The sequence below is a fragment of the Cydia strobilella genome, chromosome 1 (genome assembly GCF_947568885.1).
Source record: "Cydia strobilella chromosome 1, ilCydStro3.1, whole genome shotgun sequence".
Classification (NCBI taxonomy): domain Eukaryota; kingdom Metazoa; phylum Arthropoda; class Insecta; order Lepidoptera; family Tortricidae; genus Cydia; species Cydia strobilella.
In genome coordinates, this window is record NC_086041.1 from 30,607,470 (window position 1) to 30,627,330 (window position 19,861).

Genomic DNA, 19,861 nt, shown 5'->3' on the forward strand with positions numbered 1-19,861 from the left:
AGTTGTCACTGTCAGTGTCAGCTCAGCTGTGTCCAACTGTCATCAAATGACTAAGGTAAGAATCGTTTTTTTTTTTAATGTGTTGCTCAAGGCTATTAAAACTATGTCTTGAATTCACCTACAAATGTCATTGTCACCACAGACTACAAAGACATATTCATATTGTCACATGTCACATGGCTACGGTCCAAATTCCAAAACATTGTAAAGGATTTAAGGAATACTTGATTTAACTGATACATGAATTTTGTTTACCTAATATAACAAACTTCTTGAAACCTTATTTATCGAGAAACAATTGTTATTAAAGTAGTATATTTCTGATGATAATTGTTTATTTTATTAATTGAAACTTTATCATTGGTTAAATATATTTTTGTTAAGACCCTTCAATTCGGACCACTTGGTCTATCTTGCTCATTTGTTTGTTTTTGTCCTTAGCGAGTTTGCGACTCATTTCGGAAAATCCGAATCTGAGTGTAAATAATTTAAATTTAATTTTTGTGTTTGCAGTGTGTGAACGGAAAGTGATGGACTTAAAATGAAAGCCCTTCAAAACTTATTCCCCAATAAAGAGGGATTTATTATATTTGCTTTGTACATAATATTATTTGTATTTCAAGGTAAGTTTCATAATTCACTATTCGTTACAGTAGGCTATTTTTCCTTATCAAAAACTTCAGGCCTATTGTACCATAGCGTTATCGATTTACATACTTCCTCTCCTCTTTCCTGGAATTTGTATTTAGGTACTACCTACGACAATAGGCGATCGAGTATCGAGTTTTATTTCTTGTTACGTTTATGTTTGTTTTGTTTTACGTTTTAGGTGTGTTCGTGACTGCATCTAAGAACGCAAATGGAGGATATTCGTATAATACAACCCTGGTGGTGTTTCTGACTGAGCTGCTCAAACTTGTGGCTTCCGCCACACTCTACTCATATAGACGAAAGTATGATTCATATATTTTTCCCGAAACTAGTGCTTCAAAAATATGAGCAGTCAGCAGAGTCCTTTTATTATGAGGCTATAATTCTTGGAAAGACACTGTAGGTGTTTATTGGATCTCTATAATACCTACTATTCATATTGATTAAGTAAATATTATTTTTCCATAAATTTCCTACAATATCTTCATAATGTAAAATGTAAATAATAATTTATTTGATACAATTATAAATGGACTCTAAGGATAACCATTCAGGAGGATAACCTCTCCAAGGCCCATGGCTCTACCTATAGAACTACTTAACTTTAAATGTGATGTTTTCAAGCAAACTGTACCAATTTTCTGCTTTAACATAACAACGAAATTTGCTTGTATCTCTATACGAATACCTGTTAGAGCTTCCTTATGTCAAGCGACAATGTGGTACCTTTGGCATGAAAATGTCACAAATAAACAAAATAAAGTTTTTTCAATAAGATTCATTTATATCATTTTAGTTTAAAAGAAATTCAATTTAATCCCCTATTATTGATTATAATTCTATTACCATTTTTGTATGCATGGTCTTAGAAAATAAATGCTAAATTACTAATTGATTAATTGAAATACCAATGTGAGATATTTAATAATTATAAGTAAGATATTTATCTAAGTTATCATAACTTTGGTATTCCAATAACAATATAGTTACAAATACTATAATTACTGTTGTATTGAAAGCACCCATTACAAGCATGTTTTGTTTGTGCATGTAGTACTAACAAGCTTAAATATAGCTGAAATTGTATCACTAGTTAATCCAACAGGAAACATCCAACTGGATTCTCATTGAAAATTCTTACGAAAGGTCTTAGGTGGATTAGGGTGGCCAGATGTTGGTTTATCGATACAGAGATAATCCTGGATTTCCCGGCAACCTAGCAACTAATATAGTTGGAATGCACGGCATATATGTTCTTTAATTACTTTTAAAACAGATGAAGTAAAATATGTAAAAAAAAACCGGACAAGTGCGCGTCGACTCGCCCATCGACGGTTCCGTACTTTTTAGTGTTTGTTGTTATAGCAGCAAAAGAAGTACATCATCTGTGAAAACTTCAACTGTCTAGCTATCACGGTTCATGAGATAAAGCCTGGTGACAGACAGATGGACAGCGGAGTATTAGTAATAGTGTCCTGTTTTTACCCTTTGGGTACGGAACCCTAATAAATAAATTGTGTGCCTTGGATCTCCATATAGTGGTGCATAGTAGAAAAACCGGCCAAGTGCGAGTTGGACTCGCGTTCCAAGGGTTCCGTACATTACACAATTTAAAAGAATGCATTTTTTATGTGAACCATGAGTGAAATGTCTTTAAAAAACCCGTAGGGGTCGGATCAAAAACTAAGCAATTAAGTCCGACTCACGCTTGACTGCACATTTCTAATAGGTTTTCCTGTAATCTATAGGTAAAAATCTATTTTGTGTATTTTGTTCAAAATTTTAGACCCATTCGTTTCGGAGATAAAGGGGAGGGATTGGTCATTTTTTGCCTATTATCTGGAATAACTTCTAAATTGTTAATCTTAAAATTATAAAAACAATATATTTGATATTCTCATAATGAGCTCTTTTATTTGATATGTAACAAGATATAGTTTGAAAAACTTTATTTTTTAATTTTCCCATTTACCCCCCAAAAGTGGCCCCCTTGTTTAAAAGTCATTTGTTTACGTTACATGACTGTCTTTGGGTCAGAATCGTACATATGTATACCAAATTTCAACTTAATTGGTCCAGTAGTTTCGGAGAAAATAGGCTGTGACAGACGGACAAACAGACGCACGATGATCCTATAAGAGTTCCGTTTTTTTCCTTTTGAGGTACGGAACCCTAAGCGAGCGCGTGAGCAGTGTGAACGCTGCTCGCACTATTAGTGCTTGAAAAAGGAGACCTAGGCTCTCCGAAACATGTCGCGCGAGTGACTAAAATAAGTGAGTCTAAACCGTGAAATTATTTAATGTTAGTATGTCTCACAACAGTTTAAATTCGATTACTTAATTTGTTATTTACTTACCCGATTTAGGCATTTTACTTATTTTGTAGGAACATCAAGTTTTAGATCCTTAAAGCTTCCTGTTAAATTCCATTAAATTTATTTTCATGTAAAATTCCGTTTGGTGCCCAATGAAGTGTATTGTAAGTAATTATTGAATTACTTGTATCTTTAGACAATTTGGGTAGAATATTTTTTAGGCTTTTAACTTAGAACTGGTGCTGCTAATCTACATGCTTATGCTTCCCTAGCATTCATTAAAAATAATTACATAATGTATAAATTATATTTCCGGATATACAGGACGACCGAGAATATACCAACCAACTTTAACGTGGTCTTCCAGTCGGTATTACAATTTTTCACTTCTCATGCTCGTAAAGTTCGACTTTAATTCGTGCGTAGACGACATAAAGTTGCTTATTATGTTCTAGACTTACTTACTTACTTACTTCGCTGGCTCAGCGACCCGAAGTGGATCTTGGCCTCCGATACTAGGTTTCCGTTCCTATCCTGTGCGATCCGACGCCATTCAGCCGCCTGGATGTCACATAGGTCCTTCTGGACCTCATCGACCCACTGGTACCTAGGCCTAGGGTATTATGTTCTAATAGAGCATAAAGTAAAATCTAAATGTCCATTTTGATCCTCGACTATATTGGTTCTCGCTGCGCTCGAACCAATAAATTGCCTTGGATATAATTGGATCGCTTATGCCCATGTTGTACAATCTACTATTTTTTTATATCATTATAGGTCCAAATAAAATAAATATGAAACTAAGGCGGTATTCACATTGGATGCGGATTCGAACGCCGCTCCGGCCTGAGAGCGGGACATACGGGCATAGCAATGTCACACTCACACACTTACTTAAATTACATTGGTAGATTGCCACCCTGTTATCAGCTATTACATTACTGTAGCGAATGTGTGAAATTAGATGAGTACGTATTTTAATTAAACCACTAGGTTAAATGCAGATTAGATTTGCAATGTGTTTTCTAATAACCTACCTATGTTGTTGCTTAAAATAATGATTTTGCTGTTTAATATGTAGAATATAATTAAAAAAAAATGAGTATGTTAGGTACAACATATATTAAGTGACAATTTTAATTAATGTCTTCTTCTTATTTAATAAATATCTTCTTCTTCTTCTTCTTCTTCTTCTTAGCATATTTGCGTCCACTGCTAAACATGTCTCTTTCATGGATTTCCGTATTTCTAATGTCGTCCGACCATCTGGCTCGTGGTTTTCCGTCCCTTCGGCTTCCCAATCGAGGTCTCCAGAACAGTACTCGGCGGCTCCATCGGTCGTCAACTCGTCATCCCTGCGACAGACATGGCCGGCCGGCCCATTCCCACCTCAGTTGCGCAATGCTTTTGGCGATGTCTGTCACTTTCGTGCGTTGGCGAATGTTCACATTCCAAATTCTGTCTCGCAGGGAGATCCTGAGCACCGCGCGCTCCAACTATAATATACATAAACTTATGCTTAAACTATAGTATATGTATATAAGTAATTATTAGTTTAGACAAGACATTTAATACTTTTGGATAACATTGTTACAGTGACAAACCACACATTTTCCAAGCGGTGGCCTTGAACTACAAGCTACTGCTGTTGTATTTCATCCCGTCGCTGCTTTACTGCTTCTACAACAACTTGGCCTTCGTGAACCTCTCGCACTACGACCCGACCTCATACTATATACTGCTGCAGTTCCGGGTAGTGCTCACTGCTATACTTTTTCAGGTAGATACTTACTAACTCGGAAAACGCCATTTTTCCCTATTTTTTCATTGTCTGGCAGCTGGACGAACGTTTCTCGGGTCGCAACACGTAGGTACCTACATTATTTTCACAGCTCGATCGTCTACCATCATAGAAGGCAGATAACTATAGTAAATATGTAGGTAAGAGTAAATTAATTTCATCGAGAGACAAGTAAGGAATGACAAAGCTCTCTGTAATTAGTGGGTGATGGTAGTATTAAATAAGTTTTTGGCAAAAATTTCATTTTTGGTACAAGTGTACATTTTTTATCGCTGACTGTACATTTCTTTCCATGGGCAACTTAACTCATCGAGACAATTCTAAAAACCCCAAACACAATTAGGTTGCGTTGTTTTATCAAAAAGTACCTATGGCCAACACCTGTCTCCAGCATCAGATCAGCTCGATGGTACCATAATATTGCATTGTCACCCGATTTACATATGTATTCAAATTTTCAGCGTCATCGGAAACCGGGAAGTGGGTCAAATTTAACTTGCAAGATTTGACCCTTACTAACATGTTACATACATATTACCACATTACATACATACTTACATAGGTACATTGCAAGTTAAATAAAAGCTTGTAAATAGATGCCGTTGCGCTGTTAGTAGCGCGACCTCTCTTAGGTAGTGTCACTATGGTGAGGCAGATGACTTCATAGGAAGACTAACTTAACAGTTTCTTGTTATACATTTGGTTTTCATCGAAGGCTACATACATACTGCTGCAGTTCCAGGTAGTGCTCACTGCTATACTTTTCCAGGTAGATACTTACTCAAAGAACACCATTGTCCCCCATTTTGGGCTAATTAGCGCCAGTTAGGTGAACCAAGAGCGGTCAGATGTTTGAAGAATGTCAACACTCCAGCGGTATGAAGGGCAGCGGACTAACGTTAGATACAGCCTTCAAACAGCTTGATTGTCTCCCATACGTTATATCATACTAATATCATCATCATCAGAGGAAGGTGAGGACCGTGTATAGTAAGGTCTCTGTACGTATTAAAACAGATACCGTTGAGCTTTTATTTTTATGCGTGGCCGCCCTACCGTGAATGGTGGCAGAGATGCGTGAGCGGAGTAGGCCCAGGAAAAGTTGGCGAGAAGATTTCGACACCTTTCTTTACAACTGACTGGAGGAAGCACAAGACCGGGAGTTATGGAGAACCAGGGGAGAAACCTTTGCCCAGCAGTAGGACACTGTGATATATCTCTACAGCTCGCGATCAAAAGTATCTCTCACAATCTAAATATACTACATACAGAGACATACATACTTTTGACGAGTTTGCTGTTTGATCTGCTCCTTTAAATGCTGACTGTAAATCCCTGTTCTTGCACTTGAATTGCTTCTAATCTGTCAATCCATTCGTTTCAGTGTCTGTTCCAAAAGAAGCTAACGTTAATGCAATGGGTGTCCCTGGGCATCCTGACCCTCGGATGCATCCTCAAGAACTTCGACGCTGCCTCAGTCCAGTCCAAAACCGGAGAAACCGACCTCTGGTCGCAAGTATTCAACATCTACTTTCTATCCATCAACTTCCAGAATTTCTGCTCATGCTTAGCTGGGACTTACAACGAATATCTCCTAAAAACGCAGGGCGCGAGCGTAGACATATTTCTACAAAACGTGTTTATGTATCTAGACTCAGTTATCTGTAATTTCTTCATACTTATGCTTAAAGGCGAACTAGATACGATCTTTGACGATTTAAGCTCGCTAGCTAATATTATTGTGATACTTATTATTGTAAATAGTGCCGTTGTAGGTATAGTGACTAGCTTTTTCTTAAAGAATCTTAATTCTATATTAAAAACTTACGCCAGTGCGCTAGAATTGGTTATAACAGCGGTAGTTTGTTATTTATTGTTCAATATTTTGATCACTTGGGGCACAGTGACGTCTATATGTCTAGTCAGTGTAGCGGTTGGGATGTATATGAAAAATCCAGTGAATAATGCGATCCTGAATGAACCTATGAAGGTTAAAGATCAGAAGCCCTTGCTAGAAGAAGTCAGAACTGAATAGTACCTTACTAGGTATACTGTATTTTATAATTCTAAAAGTGGTACGAATTTTAAACAGTGATATTTAAAGCCTGACATTTCTAGATCTTAGTTAAGTCACACCTTTGTCAGGATTATGAGGGGATTTGGCGAGTGTCAGGGTTTTTTAAAAACCCCAAATACCCTCTAGAAGTTAGTTGGGCAGAAGAAAGGGAAGGTCGTGCTGAAGCTCTAAATATATTACGCGAGTGCGCCCTTCTCACAAGTTAGTCTTAGGTTTATTTGTAAATAAGGCCAAGTCTCAAATTATGTAAAACTCAACTTATATATATTGCAAGAACTCTCCTCTCGATACTTTTTAACCCAACGCTTTATTATAGGTAAAACGTATGCATAGAAGTTCTTGTGTACATGGTTTCGGGGCTACGTTGATATCAAAAATCATTTAGTTGTCTTTGTCGCTCTTGTTTATTTGAGAAAAGGCAAATAAACAAACGAACGAAGTGGGTCGTGGTTAACCTCTTTGACTGTGTAGGTACTGTCCGCGCGCGAATTCCGTGCACGGCTGAGGAATGTTAGGAATGTTGGGCGTCATGACAGAGTAGTGTCATTTTGTACGTACGGGCGCGGCGCACACCCTCCCACTTCCTCGACCTCCGAATGCACGGAATTGGCGCGCGGACAGTATGATAATGATCCTGACCGGATTTTAGTTCTCTGCATTATTTTCGAGAACGAGTTTTTCTGCTCTATACTACACACATATGAAAGGTTGATAGTCCAGGTACCTCTGTAGCTGACTATAATACATACGGGAATTACGGGATAGAAATACGGGATGTATTATGAAACGAAGTCGCTTTTAAAATAATGCATTTTAATGTTCAATTTCTTGTTTACTTAAGATATGCATTTTGGTTTATTAATTGACTAAGTTTGTTTTTATTAACTCCATGAAACTATACATCTTTAGGGATTTAACACATTTTTCAACTTTAGTGAATTTAAACATTCTTTCTGCATTTTTGTGAGTATTAAGTAGGAACCTTTTAAACTGATTTAAATTTTAAATCTTGGATTCTGACTAGATAAGGTTTAACTATAAGTTCACATATACATTTATTAGAGTTTTTAGGAGTTTCTTCTGGGATAAAAAAAATATTTGTTATTTGGGCGTTTTCTATAACCGCCGATAACTCTTATTGTAATTAGGTAATCTCATTTTTAACTTTATATAATTTTTGTTTTTCCTATGTACCACAACAATGTTTAAATGTAAAATGTATCCACGAATGCAGTGTCGATACAAACCCGATAGGGTTTCACGGCACTTTTCTGTCTGATGTAATGTAAGATTTTAATATAGAATAAATAAATAATAATAAATATAATAAACATTCAAAACCTGATCACAGATTAATAAATCCTGATGTTTTTGGGTTTATTCAACTCAGATTCAATTTTGATGATAAAAAAAGTCCCAAAAATTTGTATGAAAATTGTACATTCCATTACGTCACGCACATAAAAGTAAAAAAAAAACCTAAAACGTGACGTAATGGAATGGACATTTTGGGACATCTTTTTTTAATGGCAGGATGGAGAATGCTGTCGATTCTGAGTAGAATGAGCCCAAGAATGTCCAGATTTAAAAGAATCTGGTTTTCAATATTTATTTTAGAAAACGCCCATTTGTTCATTTGAATGATTATTTGTTGTCTTCTGTCTATTGCCAATATTGGCTTTTTAAAGATCTAAATTAATGTTATGTTTATTTCAAAATGTAAAATTGAAATAGGAGTGATTAATGTGATTGTGTTATCTAACTAAATATATGGTGATAAATATCATGTAACATGATGATTCATAAACTGAAATAGATATCATACACTAAAGAAAAAGTGACCAAATCCACCGGACGTTAGCCGCGTAAGCTGAAGACGCGGGTTCGCTTCCCGCCTCGGCCACCGGTAGACTTGGTCACTTTTTTTAAGTGTATGATATCTATTTCAGTCTATAATTTATATATAGTAGTATGACTACTTAAAAAAAATATTACATAAAATAATTTGATTTGTTCCCTAGTTGGATGATGATTCATGTTACTAGAAAGTAGAAAAAAACCAAATAAGTAATACTTGTGCCAGTATTAGACATAGTTCTCAAACTTGTATATGATGAGTATTATGTACAGTACATTTATCTCGATAGTGTAATATGAAACAGAAGCAATACTACAATATAGTAGATACTTTAGGAATATTATACCTACCTAAGACGTTATTAACACTTTGACCGCCAAAGACGTCAATTATCGCGCGCGGCTATAGCCCAATATCAACCTTCGTGCGTTCCGATAAGGTTCATGATGACGCGATTGACGCGCCGCACACGATAGGCTTGGTGTTCAAAGGGTTTAGTCGCATACCAGAGGCCTCATGTAGATAGGAGCTAACTTTACAATGTTATTATATTGTCTTCGGTTACCGCGATAGTTACTCATGAAATAAAACTATGAAAACGGATTATATCGCGTATATTTTATTTAATCCCGACGTTTCGAACCCTTTACAGCGTTCGTGGTCAACGGGTGACTGAAGAAAAGCTACAATGTGCAAAAATACCCACATACAAAAATAATGAACCATAATAAACTATAAACTTTAAGGCTGGTTGTACATGCAAAATCGGTTCATAAGGCTAGAAAGAACGCTGTAAAGGGTTCGAAACGTCGGGATGTAGTATAAATTTAAATATACGCGACATAATCCGATTTCATAGTTTTATTTTACAATTTTATATTAAAATACCTATTGTTCTATTTATCCACGCTCCTTAGAGACATACAGTCGCAGAACTGCATGTCCAAAGTTTATGAATAAATTCGTTTATAAAGTGCGTGTTAAATATAGCAGCTCGTTGGACATATTAATTTGTGTAACAAAAAAAAATTAAAACTTAACCAAACCATTTGTAAAATGATTTATTGACTGTATAACAATTGATTATACGTTTTAAGAAATATGTTTCTTTTATGTTTGTATAGTTATTAGCTTTTGAAAATAAAATATTATCATATACCAACTTATCAATTTAGTATTATTTGCGTAAGTACACACACCCAAGTACACACCCAACTCATCAGTACAAAAAGGCGCGAATTTAAAATTTTCTATGGGAAGTCAACTCTTCGCCTTTTTCTACTAACAAGGTCGCTGCGCAAGAGTATAATTATATATTATTTATAATATGTGGGTATGCAAGTTCTTAAGGTACATATTTAACTATTGGCCGTTAGTATTAGCATAGAGTAACTTATACTAGAGCGGTACTGTCATAGTAAATTTTGTAACCCCAGTAAATTCACTGCCATCTGTCGACTCACTTTAAAACTAAAAATAAAGATTTATAAAAATACGATAAAATGTATTTAAATATAGATAAATGTTTTTTTTTATTTGCATTAATTATTTTTATGATTTTGACCCATGTTCTTTCACTGATATGCGTTAAAATTGTTAAATAACAAACGAAACCGTCAACGCCATCTATACGACTGTAGGCCAAAACTAGTAGCGCCCTCTGAGCGAGAATCAAATTTTCTTGATTTTCGAGGCACGTTTTTTCCTTAGACTGAATCTATCTATTACGGAGTTATATCTATCTTTGGTATTAGTTGCATGAAAATCTATTTTACAGTACATATGGTGCTACTTTCTCGCACTAGTGCGTAAAGAGCACTTTTCGTGCATATGTCGAAAGTTTAAAGGGCCATATGTACTGTAAAACGTTGTATGATACACGTGCGAATAGGTAATTCGCAACTCGTGTCGATTTAAAACACTCCCTGCGGTCGTGTTTTAATTTATCGCCACTCATTTCAAATTTCCTCTTTTCCGCACTTGTATCGTAAATAACTATTTCATTTCATTAAGGTTAGTTTCGTGATGATGTGCCGTCGGAAAGTTTCCAGCGAAATTATCATATAAAAAGCTTCGGAAACATCACAATTTTTTGTATGAGGAATGGGGATCGATTCCATTTCCAAAATGAAAGTTTCCGTTGTTTCCTGTGAAATTTTCCTAAAATTACCGAGAATTTTTCCACCTTTTTGGAAATATGCCGCATCGTACACATCTGTGGGTGAAACAAGGGAGCAATTTATAAAACGCATGTAACTGACGCGCATATTTTATTTCATACTTAAAAAGTAAGTAATCATTAAATAGAATTTCTTACTACATTATAAACTTTCTTGGGAGACATCATTTGGGCTTCGTTGAGGCACATCACACTTAATATTTCGACAATGGAATTTTATTCAAGGTCTCAAATGTACATCAATTACTGCAAACGACTTCATATCACGTCGACAAGTAACCGTTCCCCAGCATATTTTCCATCTAGTCTAAGTAATATCAGTATAGTCGAACCACGCAAAGTTTTCGAAAGTCGCCGCCCATTCGGTGCAAACTTAGCGTGGTCGGAGTCTATCACTGATCAAATATTGTGAGCACAAATATGACTTTCTAATTATTATCAAAAATCTTACAAGTATACAGCAGCATACTTGTAAGACGGTTTTATAGTTATATTTAGGTAATTCTTGACGCCTAAGGCCGTCTTAAGAGTCTGGGGCACCACCTTTCGTCGACGTGGAATGACGTCGTTGGCGGTCAAACAGTTAATCATTTCACCCGTCGCCAATGCGATAAACGAACAAAAATAGCGTGTACGTTTTACATAATAAGTTATTATTAAAAATTCCTCTATTTTGGTTAGTGACCAAGCAAACTATATAAAATATTGCTTTATTCATGACTTATTATATAGCGAACTGGTGACTAAGCTTTTGCCAATGCAACGTCACTAAAACAATGACAAGAATACTGTTCGTACATTTCGCGTAAAGGGTAAATGTCTAATTGCTAAAACCTAAATAACAATATTATACATAATTACCTAGGCACACTGCTGAACAAATTGAAAAGGCAAGTACAATCAAACAATTTGACTCTGACACAAAAGTACCTACTATACCAATTAATATACTGCTAACTGCTAATAACTTGTAGTCTTGTTATTTGTGTATTTTATATGTAGTTTAATTGACCTTGAGTTGTTTGCAATAAGTAGTTCCAAACATATATTTTCTTATTTTTGACTGGTAGAGAACACCTTTAGGCTTTTATCTCCCCCATTTGTACTTTTTTTTGTATTTGTGTAATAAACTTTATGTAAATAAAAGTAGGTTTATACCTACTATTTATTCAACGGTTTTCTATGATCTTAACTAGATCGTTGGTCCATCTTTGGGCCTTCGATTCCACTTCGATTCACACTCCGTTATTCTGGTGAACGGCAAAACGCTCAAGAATTTCCTTGATGGAATGAAATTCCCGAACGCTCGCCTTCATGGATAAGTCGCTTAACTTCAAACTCGGGTAAGTAAATCCATCTGTCAGATTATGCAATTTTGGTAATAAGAAACGGTAATAGGGTAGATATTGCTGAGGGTCGAATGGATTTACCCGTTTGAAGTTAATCGACACATTTATGATCTAGCTAGTCTAATGCATAATATAAATAAAAGTAAAAACTTTCATTTTAGACTATTGCCTAAGCAATAGAGCCCATAGCTAGGAGCCACGGCAACATCTCTGTCGCTCGAATATGCAAGAGCGATAGAGATAGAGCGGTAGATACGAATAATTTTTTTTACTATGCGAGTGCATCACTCTTCTTTCATGGTCTTAAGTCAAATTGTTCCACTATACATACCTGTACATACGTGTACAACCTTAGACCCCCATTGACGATCAAGTTTCTTACACTTAATATTGTCTACGGTTACCGCGATAGTTACTCATGAAATAAAACTATGAATTGATCCTGACGTTTCGACGTTCGCTGTAAAGGGTTCGAAACGTCGGGATGTATTATAAATTCAATATACGCGATATAATCCGTTTTCATAGTTTTATTTCTTACACTTGTTGATCAATTTTAACACATTGACTTATCAGGACGCGTAAAACGCCTCAAACGTTTTGTGACGCCTATGTTTGGGACTCAAATTGTTATTATTTTAATTTAATGCGTGGCCGAGCCTTAACAAATTCACTGCCAGTGCGAGCTACTACGTGCTACGTTCGTAACCGATAACACTGGAAAACCCATGTCACAGAATAAGTAATAGTATTATCATACAGAACGGCCACGCACCGCCCCGCCCCAGCTCGAATTACCTCGCCCCGCGACACCAAATTGACGGCCGTTCTGTACTATTTTTAAGCAACTTACTCGCACTATGACGCATGACACGTGTACAGACGTGCCGTTCACACATAGAAACGCAAGTGATTTTTGATGTATGGCGTGTCCGCCCTGTGCCCATATCTAGCGAAAAGCGCCCATTACGAATAGAGAACCCAGCGGGTCGCTGGCAGTGAAGAATGGGATTATACTATATATTGCTAAAAAAAATGATCCGTCTACGGGGGCCGTTCGACTTTATAACTAGCATGGCACCTTGACCTATATTGGCTTATACAGAAGGGTGGTAACATATTTCTTCCGATACCTATGGGTCGCGGATAGTACCATGACTCCATCTTTGATTGACAGCGCGTATAGATGGTTCAACATCACGTGGTTTGGTTCTGGTAGGAGAGTTGGTTCACACTGAAAAAAAAAGTGTATTTTGAGCTCACTTCGGGCAAACTGGACGCACGGAACCGGCGGGGTGACGAGCGGCCATTTATACATTTAAGGAGCCCACTGATTACCAGTCCGCCGGACGATATCAGCCTGTCGGTTACAACAAAAAATTGACAGTTCCGAACAACTGACAGGCCAGGTAATCAGTGGACCCCTTTACATACAAGTTGTTAGCGAGGAGTAAAGCCATGAAGAAAAAAAAAGTGCAAATTGCACATCAAGACTTAAGCTAACCTTGTTCAAAGCTTACTGTCTTTTTATACTTGCAGCCTGTGGATCAACTACACAAAGAAAACTTAGCGCCCTGCGTGTCCTCTATAATAACTCGTTCATGATGCTGATGGGGCTGCCGCGCTACTGCAGTGCTTCGGGGATGTTCGCGGAAGCACGCACGGACGACTTCCATTTAATAATATGTAAGCGCGTCGCATCCCTAACGCGACGCGTGCCCGGCAGCGCCAACAGCCTTCTAACTTCTAAGAACGATCGCGGAGGCTAATGGCAGCCCCATAGTTGGCCAGTGGGCAAAGTCGCATGCGCAGACCTGTTTTATTGTTATTAACTAATTTTAATTATTATTATTTGCTATTTTAATTTCGTCTGAATTATATAATGTAAATATGTGTGTGATATGAGCGAAAGCTTGAAATAAATGATTTTATTATTATTATTTGGTTGTGACGCAATGTATTAATGGCCTTGAATTTTAGCAGCAAGTATAGATGAAGTATAGCATGTGGCAATGTCAATATTTTGTCATATTTTTTTCCAAATATTTAGTCCCTCCACTCCCTCCAGTTGTGTTTCATGTAGGTATGATAATATTTAGACAAAATATCCTAATTAAGTTTTGATAGGTGCAGTGCAAGTTCAAAATAAGGACATTAGTACTTAATCGCACTTAAACTATCGTGAGACATATTTAAAACAACACGACGCACAACCGCCGCGGACACTCGTGCCTGAGGATGGATTCCCAAAGAATCCGAAGCATGTCGCCAAAAGCGACAAAAAATAATTGTGAGTAAAAACCGTACTGATTAACATTAGTACTTACTGAAAGTGGTGTATCTTTGTTCAATATGACTTGTAATAGGTGAGGGGGCAATATTGGCGGCCCTGATACCTTCTCCCATGGTTTAGCTTGTGGAATTTCCTGAAATAAACAGACATCCAAATTAATAAGTAAGAAAAAAAAACCTTATCCCGTATAGGTAATATGTTTCGTCGTATCGTATTATTGTAACTAAGATTTAGTTTCAAGTCAATACATATTATTATAAAACAAAGTCCCTCACCGCGTCTGTCTGTCTGTCTATCTGTATGTTAGCGATAAACTCAAAAGCTTCTGAAAGGATTTCCACGCGGTTTTCACCTTTCAACAGAGTGATTCTTGAAGAAGCTTTAGGTGTATAATTTATGATATTATTATATAAGAATGCATAGGCAGCTTAAAATAGCTGATGCGTGCATATCAATGTCCTGCACTTGTGTTTTGTGTAAGTTAGTTGAACTCCGTTGAGGTTGTTAGGTTTCTAGGGGTAGAAATTGATTCTTTTCTTTACTGGAAACAGGAATTGAATCAAATCGAAAACACAATTAGTTCTGCCTGCTTGTCTCTAAGAAATTTAAGAGATACCATCGGAACAGATCGGTTGAAAACTGTATATTACACTTTAATTGACTCAAAACTCAGATACAGCATTAAATTCTGGGGGGCAACGTATAGTTACAATATAAAAAGGGCTTTCATAATTTAAAAGCGGGCAATAAGAATAATGATGCGTATACCTCAGTGGGTTTCATGTAAAGACTTCTTTGCCAAATTAGAAATTCTAACTGTACCATGCCTTTATATTATGATACTCTGTACGGACTTAGTAAAATCTCTGGCAAGTAGTGAAACTGTAGAGGCTCGAGCGATAAGACTGGCAACAAGGACAAAAAATCTGAACCGCCCCTTTACACCAAGGCTAAAAGTCACTGAGTACTGTGCTCGGTACCAGGCTATCAAAGTTTTTTATAGGCTACCCACAGAACTCAAAGCTATTTCTAACCTGTTCATATTTAAAAATAAATTGAGGTCGTTTTTGCTGGGAAAATGTTTTTATTTTTCTTTCTTTCTTTTGAAAATGTGTTTGTTTTTCCAGTACAATAATGAATCTATTTAATTTTGACATCGTAAATAAACTGTTGGTTTTTTTTTTTTTTTGTTAAGTATTTGTTTTTTTGTATGGATTGACATGTTATCAAATAATTAATTAAATTGTATGTAGTTATTACAAATTATGAATTTTATTTTATTTGTTTTTCACTTGTTTTCACTTGTTATTTAATTTATTTAATTTTATTATTAAAAATGTATTTATTTGCTGACATGTCCCATAATTACTCAGTTTAATTAAGTTATAAGCATGTATGTAATTAGTTTGTAAGATTTCTAACACAATGCATTATTGTTAAAGAAATATATGAAAACAAATATATGAAAATAAATGAAAACTACACATGCGAAGCCGGGACGGGTCGCTAGTTATGTATATATAGATATCTGGCCAGATAGATTAAGATTTGTAAAGAAAAAGTTAATTCTCAAAGGACTCGACAAGATACGAGTATAGGCATGTAAATGCCAGACCTTACTTTCACTCCCACCCCCACTCCCACCATTTCATCTATCTCAACACAAAATTTCATCTAAATCAGTTTCAGGCATTTCAGCAAATCAAATTTGACGAAATACCGGTAGCAGCGCCACCTACCGGGTTCAATTGGTTTTTCAACCCATCCAATGTATGTACCTAGTCGGCTCATAAGTTCTGTCATATACATAGTATCAAATAAAATCAAAAGTTTAAGTTTATTCCGTATAATTTGTACAGCGTTTGAAAGCTTAGTATAGGCATGTAAATGCCAGACCTTACTTTCACTCCCACCCCCACTCCCACCATTTCATCTATCTCAACACAAAATTTCATCTAAATCAGTTTCAGGCATTTCAGCAAATCAAATTTGACGAAATACCGGTAGCAGCGCCACCTACCGGGTGCAATTGGTTTTTCAACCCATCCATGTATGTACCTAGTCGGCTCATAAGTTCTGTCATATACATAGTATCAAATAAAATCAAAAGTTTAAGTTTATTCCGTATAATTTGTACAGCGTTTGAAAGCTTATAAACTAGAGAATCTAAATGTATAACATTTATTCAAAATGACCGCCATAATTATCTACACAGGCTTGAAGTCTTCGTGGCCAGTCGTCAATGGATTCACGCACCACTTTCATGTCGATATTGGCCACTGCCGTAGCAAGATATTTTTTCAGCGAGTCTAGATTTGCATGAGGTTTTGAGCACACCTTTTCCTCTAAATACTGCCATATTTTATAGTCTAAAGGATTAAGATCTGGGCTAGAGGAGGGCCAATCTTCATGCCGTATAAAGTCGATTTTATTGGAGGCGAGCCAGGCTTGTGTAGACTTTGCCTTATGGGCTGGAGCAGTCCTGCTGGAAAACCCAATGCTGGTGTAGAAACATCGTATGGGATAGTGGTTTCACAATATTAGTCAACACCGTGTCTTGGTACACTTTGGCACTAGTTTTTACTCCTTTCTCACAAAAATGCATACTAGTGACGCCCGCATAAGAAACTCCCAGCCAAACCATCACAGATGAAGGGTGATGACCTCTTTGAATACGGGGAATGCTATTAGACGCTTCTTTACTATTGCGAGCGTACACTCTATCATTTTGTTTATTACAGTTTTCTTCTATGTCAAAAATTTTCTCGTCCGAAAACAGTATACAACGGTGCTTATTTTTAGCGTACTTCTTCAATACAGCTTTAGATCTTTTAAGCCTTAAAGCTTTAAGCCGACCATTGAGAAGATGGCCAGTTTTTCGTTTATAAGCACGAAGTCTCAGGTCTTGATTAAGCACTCTTTTCACCGTGTTTTTGCTCAAACCCATCTGGAGGGCCATAACTTTTTGTTTCCTAGCGGGATTTCTGGCAATGCGTGCCCTAATTGCTTGTACAACCGCTGGAGTCCTAGCTGTACGCGGACGACCGCTTCTTTTCTTGTCATTTAAACTAGAGACCTCACTGTATCTTTCTATGGTACGATACACAAATCTTAGAGAGAATTTTAAATTTTCAAGTAGCTTAAAAATTTTAGTCGGCGAGTGACCACAACGATATAGTGCAATTATTGCGGTACGGCTATCTTTAAGCGTTCACTCCATGTTGAAGAAAACAGAAAATTGCAAAATTATACTACTCAAATATTTAATAAAGATTCGAAATTCAAATGCAGAACGGTTTTTGTTTTAGGAGTTCCAAATTTAAATTTTAAAGGCCAGTGACAGAACTTATGAGCCGACTAGGTATACTAAAACCTTCTCCAGAATGTAATAACCACTTTTCTGAAAACCGCATCAAAATCGGTTCAGCCAACCGCGAGATAATCGCGGACAAACATACAAACATATGGGTCAAACTGAGAACCTCCTTTTTTTAAGGTGGTTAAAAAAAGTATTTACCTGTGAATACTCAGTCTGGGCGCTGCTGTGTACTCCTTCACTGTCCTTAGCCAGAGCCTGGAACACCTCAAAATCCGATAACTTCACCTTTACCAAATTATTCTTGGATCCCATCCCATTGTCAACTAATTTCTGTAAACACAAATGGATTATGACAATAAATATTCTTCTGAGTGATTGCTTATTGTAGTGTTGTCTGTCCCGGGGACCTAGCCAAGATGATGTGTACATCAACAAACAGTGGCGTAGAGTGAACTAACTAAGCCATGGCCAAAGTCACATCTGTGAGGCCCTTTTCGCCCACCCGTGTCACCTGTCGCCCCAGGTTGTTTTGCAGGGCTCCCTTATATGCGAGGCTGTGGGCGAAGGCCCACTTAGCCCACAACCAGCGACGCCACTCTGACAACAAATGACAAACTAAGAAGTCATGTGACTATTCCCATACATTATTAAATTTAAGTTTCAATTGGCATTTTTAGGGTTCCGTACCCAAAGGGTAAAAACGGGACCCTATTACTAAGACTCAGCTGTTTGTCTGTCGGTCTTTAAGTGGGGCACCCAAACAACAAAAGTGTTTGCCTTTGTGTGCGAGTCCAACTCGAACTTGGCCGGTTTTTATCAATGATTATCATCTTGGCTAGGCCCCCTGATGAACAGGTAGATAGCGGCATGGTGGTATGTCAAATAAATTTGTTGGGTAAGAAAAAGCTTGTTCGGTCTGTTTTTTTTTTATGTTCAACATCTTTGGAATATGGTTCACAAACCATCAAATTTAGGCATACTGGTGCAAATAAAGTTATATCATACTCCGCAAATATGTTCAACAAAATATGGTCATCAAGTTAATATACATATGGCATGTATATAGTGCAAAGCAAGTAAATATGTGTGGTAATGTGGTTAGAAAACGTATTATATGTATACATCATATTATAACTCACCACTGAAGGGTCATTGCGCCACTCCCCATCCACAAAATACTTGTACTGGTGCTCCCCTTCTGGGAGGTCTATTATGGTCACAAAATCTCCATGACTCTTGACCATAGGAATTGTCTTCCAGTCAGTAAATGTTCCACTAATGAAAACCTACAAGTAAGCGTCATTATACTTTTGGATAGTAAAGTAAAATATTTTATATATGTAGTTATGTAGAGACAACTAAGTACCAAAATTTTATCGAAAAAGTACCTGTTTACCACCCCCTTCCCATCTAAACACAGTGGGCAACACTTTCGATTCGTCCGTAGATTTACTTCCTTCAGTCAACGTGTTCGATCGTTCTCGCATAACACCGAATTCTTCTTCGCTCTCAGGCACGGCCTTGGTATAATAAGGAGCCCCATCCTCAATGTTATTGTCGTCATCTCTTCCACTGCGATCGTCGTCTACCTTTTTGTCAAACGTAAAAGCCTCGCCGTCTTTGGTTGGGGAAGACGGACCAGCGCCTGTTGGTTTGGCTGCAGCATCTTTATGCCATTCCTTGGGATGATTACTACCTGCGTTCCCCATTATGTATATAAATAGTTAACCAAATTAAACCTCACATTGGGGAAATAAAGAAATTTTTGTGCACTATAAGAAAAATGTCATTGTCAATCAAAATAACAGTCCGAATTGGACTGACTACTTTATAGTGGAACTGTTTGTTGAGCTAAAAATGTTGAATTTTTACTATAGTTGGTCAAGCAAATCTTGTCAGTAGAAAAAGCCGCGAAATTCAAATTTTCTATGGGACTAACCCTTCCCGCCTACATTTTTTTAAATTTACCGCCTTTTTCGACTGACAAGATTTGCTTGACCAACTATATGTATAGTTTGTC

The 19,861-nt window shown here is 36.9% G+C and overlaps 2 protein-coding genes across 2 annotated transcripts; one reads left to right on the forward strand and one right to left on the reverse strand.

Annotated features, from left to right (window-relative positions):
* The first annotated feature begins 445 nt into the window (after positions 1-445).
* Positions 446-7,162, forward strand: LOC134743286 (UDP-galactose transporter senju). Its single transcript, XM_063676691.1, has 4 exons — positions 446-623; positions 830-953; positions 4,562-4,745; positions 6,151-7,162. Exons 1-4 carry the CDS (start codon positions 542-544, stop codon positions 6,799-6,801), a joined length of 1,041 nt encoding a protein of 346 aa, XP_063532761.1. The 5' UTR covers positions 446-541; the 3' UTR covers positions 6,802-7,162.
* Positions 7,163-11,129: 3,967 nt separating this feature from the next.
* LOC134743302 (5'-AMP-activated protein kinase subunit beta-1) lies at positions 11,130-19,614 on the reverse strand. Its single transcript, XM_063676696.1, has 5 exons — positions 19,230-19,614; positions 18,981-19,127; positions 18,040-18,171; positions 14,557-14,655; positions 11,130-13,463 (listed from the first exon to the last, which is right to left on the reverse strand). Exons 1-5 carry the CDS (start codon positions 19,548-19,550, stop codon positions 13,317-13,319), a joined length of 846 nt encoding a protein of 281 aa, XP_063532766.1. The 5' UTR covers positions 19,551-19,614; the 3' UTR covers positions 11,130-13,316.
* Between the last annotated feature and the right edge of the window lie 247 nt (positions 19,615-19,861).

Bases quoted from the DNA above. Each gene is read 5' to 3' on its own strand.
- LOC134743286 (XM_063676691.1), top strand. From the start codon at position 542: ATGAAAGCCCTTCAAAACTTATTCCCCAATAAAGAGGGATTTATTATA. The intron at 624-829 runs GTAAGTTTCATA...TTTACGTTTTAG, and splicing joins AATATTATTTGTATTTCAAG to GTGTGTTCGTGACTGCATCT. The intron at 954-4,561 runs GTATGATTCATA...ACATTGTTACAG, and splicing joins CTCTACTCATATAGACGAAA to TGACAAACCACACATTTTCC.
- LOC134743302 (XM_063676696.1), bottom strand. From the start codon at position 19,550: ATGGGGAACGCAGGTAGTAATCATCCCAAGGAATGGCATAAAGATGCT. The intron at 19,128-19,229 runs GTACTTTTTCGA...GCTTACTTGTAG, and splicing joins GGGAAGGGGGTGGTAAACAG to GTTTTCATTAGTGGAACATT. The intron at 18,172-18,980 runs GTGAGTTATAAT...TTGTGTTTACAG, and splicing joins GGCGCAATGACCCTTCAGTG to AAATTAGTTGACAATGGGAT.